Source organism: Populus euphratica, unplaced genomic scaffold, assembly GCF_000495115.2.
Source record: "Populus euphratica unplaced genomic scaffold, PopEup_1.0 scaffold461.1, whole genome shotgun sequence".
NCBI lineage: Eukaryota > Viridiplantae > Streptophyta > Magnoliopsida > Malpighiales > Salicaceae > Populus > Populus euphratica.
Genome location: NW_011500168.1, coordinates 62,604 through 74,165, shown reverse-complemented (window position 1 = coordinate 74,165; position 11,562 = coordinate 62,604). Strand labels below are relative to the sequence as shown.

Here is an 11,562-nt window from a genome sequence, read left to right as displayed (position 1 = left end):
GAGAGAGAGAGAGAGAGAGAGAGAGAGAGAGAGAGAGAGAGAGAGAGAGAGAGAGAGAGAGAGAGAGAGAGAGAGAGAGAGAGAGAGAGAGAGAGAGAGAGAGAGAGAGAGAGAGAGAGAGAGAGAGAGAGAGAGAGAGAGAGAGAGAGAGAGAGAGAGAGAGAGAGAGAGAGAGAGAGAGAGAGAGAGAGAGAGAGAGAGAGAGAGAGGACCTGAAAGCATTTTCTGAGCAGGGTAGGAAACATATTATTCAAGCAATCACTCTCAGACAATCTCCAGCAATTTATAAAGAGATATCTCAGATAATTCAATTGGCATAGCTTTCTTGAAAATTGCATTTTTTCTAATGATGTACAACCGTTGACTCTGAACTCTTCGATGCTCGATGGAAGTTCAGGGAGTGATTGAAGCATCTTGCAATCTTCCATGCGAAGAAATTCAAGTCCTGAAAGTTGATCGATGCTTGTAGGCAGGCTAACAAATTTATTACAGCTGAGATCCAAATGCCTTAAGGAGGACAAGGAGCCAATATCATTGGGTACTGCTCCTTCCCCAAGATTGCAATTACTTAGATCCAGCTTTGTTAGAGAAGATAAACGTGATAAAGAAGGTAACAACAGAGTTGTTGAGGTTGCTCTTTTTCTTGGCATCAGTGGAAACATTAAACGCTGCCAAATATTTGTGGTGGAACTCGAAGATTCCGCGCATCCATGAAAAGACAATTTTTCAAGATTCTTCAGGGAAAAAATGGAGACTGGTGGTTCTCTTATGGCAGTTCCACTTACATCAAGCTCGTTCAAACATTCTAACTGCCCCAAATTCTCTGGCAGATTCTCAAGTTCAGAGCAGCCAGATAGATGGAGAGTTTTGAGGGACTTCAAACCATTTATGCTGCTTGGAAGACGAGCAAGTTTCTTAGTCTTTGAGGCTCAATGAAATTAGGCCAACCAAATTTTGAATTGATAGGGGCAGTTCTTCAATGCTAGTCTGATCTAAACAAAGCTTCCGCAAACATTTTTTATTTCCCACAATTTCTGGAAACTCTTTCAGTTTTGAGCAGCCAGAGAGATGAAGTTCTTCTAGCAACTTTAAACCACTTATTCTACTTGGGAGACTTGTAAGACTTTTGCAGTCTATTAAATTCACATAAATCAGCTTATTGTGATGACCAATTGATGAATGGACCTCAGACAGCCTTCGACAACCCTCTAGAATCAACCTCTCAAGATTCGGAAACCCAGTGAAATCAGGGGTCTTGGTTAAATATTCGGAGTAACTGAGATCAATGACTTTCAAATTGTCAAGAATCTGTTGTCAAAATCCAAAGATAAAAGCAAATAGGTCATTACTTCATATTTATTTCAAACACAAAGTCTGACATCTCTAAACTGATGATGTTACCTTATTTCCAAGCCAATGTTGCCGCAAGTTACTGTAACACATTTGAACTTCAACAAGATTTTCTGGCTGGAAACAGGATGGCAAAGATTTTGAGGGATAATTACGCCATTGAAGAAACCGTAACTCGTTAGACAGATATTCCGGTCCTGAATCAAAGCACACAGTACGAATTCTAAGCAACCTTAGCCTGCTCATTTTTGAGAAGACTCCCGTGTTCCATGCTGACATTTTGGTTTTTTGCATTGTGCCTTCCACATCTTCTGGGTTAGGCCAGTCCAGGGCTATGCTTTCTATTTCCTCTGTCCCCTGCCATCAAAAAGCCAATGGTGTGAAGTGCAAAATGCAAATTAAAAATAGAATTATATATGAAGTAGAGGTCATTAAAATCAACTCTTATCAGTGCAATGGAAATTTCTGGGTAAATTTCTATATATAGCTGCTTACCGTGTTTTTCCCAAGCACATGAAAGACATCTTTACTTGCCCACAATCTACTACGCCTTCCCGGCTCTGCTGTAGATTCTTGACGAACAACTTCTCTACCCATTGCTTGTAACAAATCATGCATCGACAATGTATCATTTGACACACATATGAGAGATTTATCTTGGAGAATTTGTATTCCATAATTTGCATGAAAACCACATTGGTTAAGTATCCTTGTTACTTGATCTTTTTTCATCCCCTTAAAGAAACAAGCAATATCTAAGAATATTTTCTTCTCTAGTTCCTCTAATCCATCAAAACTTATTTTTAGAACATCCATGACGTCCCTATTTGGAATTTCATTTAGTCTCTTAATGAAACTTTCCCAAAAATCCATGCTTCTGCCACAGAGAGAAGAACCCAAGACTCTAGCAGCTAATGGAAGGCCCCTGGCATGGCCCAGAACACGTCTGCATAGTTCCCAGTAACCTTCTATTGGTTGGTCTTTTTTGAATGCTTTTCGACTCAATAGGACAAGAGCATCATCATCATTTAACCCCTCGGCCTCATATACATCCACTGCATTCGCACTCAACAAATTCTTATCCCTACTTGTTATGATTATTCGGCTCCCTAGAAGAAACCATTTCCAGTCCACAGCCAAGAAATGCAGCTGTTTTAGATTATCTACATCATCAAGAATGACAAGCACCTTTCTGTTTTGCAACCTGTTCTTTATCTCATTGATTCCTTTCTCTGGATCCCATATCTTTGGGCTCTTTTCCCTTAGGATCTCAGAAAGAAGTTGCTTTTGTAATGGAACTGCCCCATGTTTCTCAAAACCTTCCCTGACATTTGCAAGGAAGCAGCTACCTTCAAATTCACACCTAATCTTGTCGTAGACCACTCTGGCAATGGTGCTTTTACCGATGCCACCCATCCCACAAATCCCAATAATGCGAACATCATTTTGTCCTCCGAATAACATATCACTCACTACTCTCACTCGAGAATCTATTCCAACTAAGTCTTCGCTGACACTTGAGAATGTTTGACTCACTTCGTAATCTATCTTTTGAACAATTTCTTCAATTATTTCTGACTCGTTCCTGCAGCAAAAGAAGAAACAATAGGCAATCACTTGTGGGATGGGGACATCAGAAAAATCCAAGCATGAGATTCCTGTGTTTAAAAATTATAATTTCATGACAAAAAAAAATTAATTTAGGCCAAGCCAGAAATTGTAGAAAAATGCAAGACGTTCAAATGTGATAAACACAAACAGGACAAGAAGCAAGGTCTGGATTCTGAATAGTATCTAATCTAGGGCAAGGAAGTTATGAGGTTGAATAGATCAAACACTTGTCTCTAGCCCATTATCTGGAAATTCATACTTCCAAGTTCAAATTCTATATCTTCCAATTTGGAAGCTATAACATTGAAAACCGGTAAAGATTTTGAATCGCATAAGCCAAACATAAAGTGAATAAACCTAACCTGTTCTTCGAAGTCCATCCAGGTAGATTGGCTACCTGTGTCATAGCAGCCCTCCATTTTCTAACCTTGTCTATGTTCTCTCTGTACTTTTCTTCATGTTTTGCAAAGTCATCCTGGAAGCTCCCTGTTTGTTTCCTCACGTCTGACGGGTCCACATCATAAAAGACAGGAAAAATCGTCTGCCTTTTTTGATCACCACATTCTATAATCTTAGCTAGTTCATCTAAGCACCAAGATGAAGAAGCGTAGTTCTTAGAAAGAACAACGACTAAAAACATTGACTGCTCAATTGCTTTTAAGAGCTCTGGTGCGATCACTTTTCCTTTCTCAAGCTTCTCATCATCCTTGAAAACAAGAAGCTTAAATCTACTCAAGCCACTGTATAAATGACCAGTGAAGTTCTTGCGGGTGTCTTCACCCCTGAAACTCAGGAACACATGATATGTCCATTTACGGTTATTTTGGGTAGGAGAAAAGGGTGGAGAGGGTGTGTTGCATCTGGAGCTTGTTGCAGCCATTGATTATATTACAACTGACACAACCCTTGCTTGATTGTGCCGATCTGTAGGTATTAAAACTGATCCTGCTCTGTTTCTAGCTGTGTATGTAATGAAGAATGGAGGCTTCTGTTGTGCTTCCCACCACCTTTCTTGTTAATCAAAGCCTTTCCATGATCCCTTCTTGTTAATCTCCGTCCTTTCATTTTTATATTTTTTTCTTTCTTTCTCAATCATGGAGCGGCGTTTATAGGTGTAGACAAGACAAATTCTTTACCTTGGTTTTGCCGCCGTTCAAATATTTTGTTTTAATAAATAAATTTATATGTAGATTTTTAACATTTTTTTATTTAATAGTATTTTAAATGAAAATTAAAAAGTTTATATATATATAATTAAATAAATTAACGATTATATAGGTTAATAAGTGAATAAATAAATAGTAACTAAAAATAAAACTAAAAAAATAAAAAATATTTAATTTTATAAGATGAGATATTAATATTTGTTAAATTTATTAATTAAAATAATTTTTATTTAATCAAATAATAATAAAAATAAATACAAATTATTTGTTGCAAATTAGCATGTATCAAACTGACACTTTTTTGTTCTGTAAATTGTTTGTGAAAGAAAGATAAAACTTATGCATATATGTACTTAAATAAATAAAAACTTATGTGAATTAATAAATGAAAAAAAAAGTATTAACAATAACTAATAATAAAATTAAAAAAAATTGAATGTGTTAATAAACAGAATATTTATCTGATTATATTTTTTTAAATTTATTAATTAACATTAATATTTTTATTCAATCCAATTATATTAAAAATAAATATATTAAATTAATTAAATAAAATAAAAATAAAAAATAATATTATGCAATGCAGTATATATTAGAAATATTATATGAAAATAAATATTTTTTAAAATAAAGTTTTTATATATAAAATGATAAAAAAACATATTGATGAATCAACATATGTTTTCCAAAATTAAAATATGTCGCAACACCATCAAAAAATAATTTTTATTCAAAAAAGACTAAATATGCAAAACTGGAATATAAATTTATTTTTTAAAAATATATAAAAAAAAGCCAAAAAAAGGCAATATAAAAAAAATAAAAATTCCCAAGTTATTGTGGTTTAACTCGTTAAATTCATGACTCAGACTATAAAATTAATCGAGTTCAATATTTTCTTCCTTAAATTTATATTCAACCTTTAACAAAAAAAAAAAAAAGAACCTATGACAAGTACTATCAACTTAACCAAGCTCAATATCTTTTTCTTTATTTTTTTAAATTAAACTTATGGCTCGAATCAAGAATTCGGTCAGGTTCAATGTTCTTTTCCCTTTAAATTTATATTCAACCTTTCAAACAGAATTAAAAATAAAATATGTACAATACCATAAAAAACCAATCTCTATCCCAAAAATGTTAAATATGCAAAAACAATCACATATAAGTGATATTAATTAAAATATAAATTTAAAAATTATTTTTAAAAAATATATAAAAAAAATACCAGTAAAAAAACAACAATATAAAAAAAAACAATTCCTCGATTTTTGTGGCTTAACTTGTTAAATTTATAACCAATATTATGAACTCAATCAGTTTTAATATTGTTTTCTCTTAATTTTATATTTAACTTTTAAAAAAATTTAAAAACTAAATACACACAACACTATGTATAAAAAAATAATCTCTACCAATTAAAGGTTAAATAAACAAAAACAATCACATATAAAGGATATTAATTATAACATAAATTTAAAAATTAATTTAATATATATATTTATAAAAAAGATACGAGTAAAAAAGGCAATGTAAAAAAAAAAATTATTCGATTATTATGGCTTAACTCATTAAAACCATGACCTAGATCATGAATGCAATTGGTTCAATATTTGTTTTCTTAAATTTATAGCAAACCTTAAAAAAAAAGTGAATAGCAAACCTTAAAAAAAAAGATGAATAGTATTATCCACACTAAGATATGAGGGAGTAAATAATGTGGTTGCACAATACTCACCTCATATATTTTCTCCTTAAAATCTTTATTTAAAAAACAAAATGATAAACAATGTCATTTTCAATATAACATGAACGGGTGAATAGTGTGACTGCATAGTATTTACCAAATATATTTTAGTTTATTTAGTAATAATTTATAGCGAAACTTAAATAAAAAGTTTTTCACAATAAAACATGTGGAGATAAATAATGTAACTGCATAGTATTTATCCAACATGTTTTAGTTTATTTAGTAATTATTTTATATCTTTTTTTATTTTTATTTTTTCCAGTTCAATTTTACTAAAATATTCAATTCCTGTCAAGAAATTAATTGTTATTTAAGTATTTGATATTATAATAATAATTATTTTTTAAATTGTTTTCTATTTAAAAGCACACAAAAATAATATTTTTAACTTTTTTTACATCAACATGTAAAAATAAAAAAAAAAAACTAAGATTTTTTTTTAAATGAGCGTTCTCCATGCAATAACAAACTCATTCTTAAAAAGATATTAATTAGAAAGCCAAATTATTAACATATTTAAAGCTACTATTATCATCTCAGGTATCTTAACATATACGCATAATAAAAAAGCTTGTAGTTTGTTTTATTTTGTTTTTTTCATCCTTTACAATACATATTATTACAAATATTAAACATAAAGTAATATTTATATTATAGCGAAAGAAAAACATTGCTGGAGTGCAAGTTTACGCTAATGTGATGAGCTTCTGGGAACTTGTGAGCTGCAAACAAGTCATTTTCTTCAATGCTTTCAATGACCCTGCAAGTAACAATATGGAGACGGAAATATTTAGAGGAAGGATGGCTTAATACATTGTGTGGAGGAAGTGAATTATGCATAACGTATGAAGGGATATTATCCAGATTGCATTGCATTGGCATCGTAAAACTCAAAATGATTCTAGCAATATCATTCTTGATTTTTATCACCATATATTTTTCAATTAATGCATGTTAGTTGTAGCCACTTCAATTGATTTCATGTTTTTTTCCCACGTCTTCTCTTTTCTCATACTTTTTCCATGAATATACATATAATCATTTATATAAAATGTATTGTGTATTCAATTAGTATCATGCTATTCAGAGTTAGGTATTTTCGGACTCATCACTTAACTGAACTTTGGGTCTAATACTTTACTAAATCTATTTATGCATATACTCGAAAAAATCAACTAAAGATTTATTTAATCTCTCATCTATTTTTTTTTTCTTATCTCCTTAAATTGTCAAAAAAATCAAAGAAAGTTTAGACAAAAAAAAAAGATATAAAAAATGAAATAATAAAATGAGAAACATTTAGTTGATATGAGATAAGAACAAAGGGAATTTAGATGGGTGGCAAATAAACCACATATAAATTCAAAAAGGAAAATAAATTATATAAAAACACTTAGAATTGATTACAACACTATTATTTTAATAGTGAGCGAACTGCAGTAAAATACTGGTTTGTTTTAGTTGTTTTGTTGATTAAGTTTGAAATTTCATTGAAGTGATAAAAGAGTGCTTTTTTAGTATTGTTCTAATTTTGATAAATAACAGTTTTTTAGTGTTTTTTTTTTCTCCACAAACAATATTTGTCTAATTTGAACATGGCACTTTATAAAAATGTTATATATTTTTATTAAAAATAAGATACAATTAAAGTAATTTATTATGAGATCCTTTATTTTTTCAAATAAATAAAATTGTTAAAAAAACACAATTCAACCACTAAGTTTGCTAATGTACAATTTCAAACGTGTTTTAAGTTTGCTAAATTATATATATCAATAATTAGTTGTTAGTATTACATAGTAATAGAACTTGAACTTAATATACATTAAAGTGATTAACTTAACCATGCATGAATAATGATGGACATGTGACTAAATGTAAATAAAACAAGAAAGATAACTAGCACAAAGAAAGATTGAATTCTACTAAGAATGGTCTCGATGATCCAAAAAAGCTAAAAATAAATCCTAGTTGTTCAGAGTGTATGTTAAATGGCTAAGTAGCCAACCTCACCTCTCTCATCTCTTTCCTCCTCTCCTCTCCTAGACACCTTCTCTCTTGTAAATATATTTTTTTCTCATAAATACTTTCTCCCTCCTTCCCTCCTTCTATCATATATATATATTCTTTCTTCTTCTCTCTCTCTTGTCTCTCTCTATTCTCTTTTATTTTCATCCTTATACAAGCACACATTCCAATATATTCATTCTTAAGATGTTAATGTTGCACCATTAAGTGCACATAAAATTTTCTATGCAGGTTAAATACCATTTTTCTCAGTTAATGGTTATTTTATATCCATATTTATTTATTAATATTATAGCAACCCCCGTAATCAATGATAACACCAACCTCTTCATCATTAACAAATGATGTGACTTCACTTTACATATTAAGTTATTGCATCACCATTTTTTATGCTCAATAGACAAACTAATACCAATGATGTGACTTCATTTTACACATTAAGTTATTGCATCACTATTTTTTATGCTTTATAGACAAACTAGTATGATAAAAATTTATAAATACCTTGGGTATTATATATAAAAGAAAAGCTATTATAAGCTACTCTAAGTAATGCCAAGCTATTAAAATATATACACAAATAACAACACAATAAAAAACAAATAATCATAATAAGACTTCACAAAATAGAAAACAGGGTACAAAGCTACTTAGCGACTCTTTCTCTTTTTTCCACACTTTGTTATAGTACTCCTTCCATTATTCTCTTACTCCATAAATCTTTATCCTTTTATATTTATTAACTTAAGCATTATAGGTTCTTTTGTTTCAATATGAAACTTGTTTAATGAGAAAGTTTATAAACTTGCAGTCAAGCCCATTCATTCCATAAGTTAGGATCGCATCTTATGAAAATTATAATTCAATTATAAAGCTTTTAGAACTTTATTAGTGATGTTGTTTATGGAAATTGAATAAAAACTAGTTCATTATATTTTTACACCTTTTCACTCATAAATTTCTTTCTATAATTGACAAGTTTGACACTCCAAAGCACAAAAGGGCAATTGATCTCTCTATCATAGGAGCTCTAGCTCCTTTAGATTTCTAAAAACTTATTAATCAAATAAACATCCTCAACAATGTTATTTTAGTTATAAAAAATTGCTTCGCACTCTCTCACTTCTGTAATGAGAAATACAACACGTATCTCCATTACATGCACTACTAGGTATACATAGACAACTCCAATTTCTCTAAAAAACTAGACAAAATATCGTACAAGAAAGTAGGCACAAAAACACTCATATTTAAACATTTTTTGTAAAATCCCGAGAACAAAAAAATATAAAAAATGAAAATGATGAATGAATGATAAAATGAAATAAAAATAAATAAAGGTAATAATTAAGAAATTAAATAAGAAAAATATGAAGAACATAAGGAGTATGACTCCAATTGTGAAGAAAAGGAAAGAATAGGGTCATAAATACCCCATTTCTTCCTCTTTTATGGCTAATTAGACATAAAGAATAAAAAGAGGGAAGAGTGTAGATTTATTTTCATCAAAAGAAAGGGGAAAACACCAAATCTCCTAGAATTATACAAACCTAGGACTTCTAAGTAGAGAGGACACCCAATAACAAGGATTTTAACAAGAAAACAAGTGAAGAAATTGAAGAAAAAAGAGAAGAGGGCTAGCTGCAAGCATTAGAGAAAATACCAAAATCTTCAACTAAATTGAGCTAAAATTATGAAATTTCTCAAGATATGGACACTAGACTTAATTGTGTAAAACAAATTAATAATTAATTAGAAATTATACACCAATTTCATATTTGATAATTTAGGGTTTTTGAGTGAAAATTTAGGAAAAGTGCAAAAATTGTTAGAATGAAGTTAGTTAAGCTAACATAAGATGTTCTGAACATGAAAAACATATAAAATTGTTAAAGAAAGTTCATTAACTCAAAGGCTTGAGTGACCGGCCGTGTGAGGATTGAATGAGGGAGAAAAGAAATTATGAAATTGTGTTGATGAACACTTATAATATATATAGAATGTGGACATTGAGTGAATGAGGCAATAAAAATTAACTAAAAAGAAAAGCGAACCTTTGGTTCCCTTAGACTAAGTTTCAGCCAAGAGCTAATTGAGGGGAAGGAAGAAGAATTCTAACGTATTATGTTTTTTTGATGCATGAATTAATTGTAGTGTAAAACTCACTAATTGGGAAAAGTGAAAAAAAAATGATAATAAAGGACTTCGCGAGTTTGATGTGTGTTGTATAAAGTAAAGATGAAATTATTAACTGTGGGTATAGCTTATAATTTCGACATGGAAAGGATCATAAGATGTAGGAAAACATAGAAAATAAATGTCATAGAAGAAAAGAAGAAGTGAGGTTGGTGGAAAACTCACTTGGAAATTGTTGATAAAATTTGGGCAGATTCATCATTCCAGTTCCAAAGGAGATTCAAGCTTCAAAACGATAAAATTTTGGAAACATCTCTAATAAAAATTATAGCCTAAGATGTTATATTTCCAATGAATTCAACCTTGCTTGATTTGGAGCTCTAGAGCTCCAAATATAGATAAATATATGAGGAAAGGTTAAGTTGCGGTCCCTATCAGCAGATTTGGCAAAATAGAGAATTTTAGCTGCAATAGAGACAGAACCTAATTCCCTCCCTACTAAATTTTTTGTGACATCGTATCTTAACACCGAAAAGGGATAAACCACATTTGAAAATGAAGTTGATAATATGCGTAATGATTTAAGAAATGAAATGCAAAGAGTAAATGTTGTTGTTATTGCCTTGCTATTTGCGAAATGAAAATTAAATATGAACTAATGTGGTGTACTTGTAAAGTCAAAATGAACCGCGAGAGGCATATATTAACAACAATAAAGTGCAAATCGATTATCGGTGGTATGTAGGTGTTTCACACCTATTCTCTCTTTAGTTGATAATGAATTTAGTATTCCATTTTATTCTATAATTTAAAACTTGCATATATGGTTAAAGAAAGGAAATATATGATAAAATGGATGTGAATCGAAATTTGATTTTGGTTGTGGACTTATAGAATTTGATTCTGAAAAATAATCTGTAATGATAAATCCAAAATAACTACCTCTTAACTTGATTAGTCGATCCCGAATAAGGGTGACTAATGATGTTAGCAAGAATTGCTAGCATACATGATCTTAATGGAAATATAACAAATGTTGAACTTGATTATAATTATTCTTGTCAGGAATAGTTAATGATACCACTAGATAATTTTAGTATTGACAATCCCATGATAACTTAATTGTCTTCCTAAGAAGAAAGCTAATGATGTCAAGAGACCTTGACATCAACATTACTAGAAAATCTTTAAAGTGAGGTGGAAAGTAATTGATTGACTATTGTAGGTTGGAAATAGTTAATGGCTTTGACTAGTTAAGTTCATGTTGGCATTTTCAAGAATTTGATTAGTGCATCCAAGTAAAGGCGACTAATAGCACTAATAAGAGTTTGTGGTGTTGGCAGTGACCTCCCTGAAACTTAGGGCAAGGTAATAAGATGGGTGTACCTAGTGAATGACAATGGGTAATAATTGAAAAAGAAAACCATGGTGGGGTTGTGGAATGATATGCTCTATATGTAATAAAGAAAGAGTTAAGTGTAGATATTTTTTGACAACTATGATTATGTATTATCGAGTAGG

At 30.5% G+C, this 11,562-nt stretch overlaps 1 protein-coding gene across 1 annotated transcript in view; it reads right to left on the bottom strand.

Annotated features, from left to right (window-relative positions):
• LOC105111283 (TMV resistance protein N-like) overlaps nt 1-4,031 on the bottom strand; it is a 4,779-nt gene extending 748 nt beyond the window's left edge. Inside the window, 6 exon segments of the mRNA XM_011006589.1 lie at nt 213-918; nt 920-1,308; nt 1,402-1,474; nt 1,583-1,707; nt 1,846-2,935; nt 3,324-4,031. Of these exon segments, the coding sequence (XP_011004891.1) occupies nt 213-918; nt 920-1,308; nt 1,402-1,474; nt 1,583-1,707; nt 1,846-2,935; nt 3,324-3,841 (2,901 nt within the window). The 5' untranslated portion in view covers nt 3,842-4,031.
• Between the last annotated feature and the right edge of the window lie 7,531 nt (nt 4,032-11,562).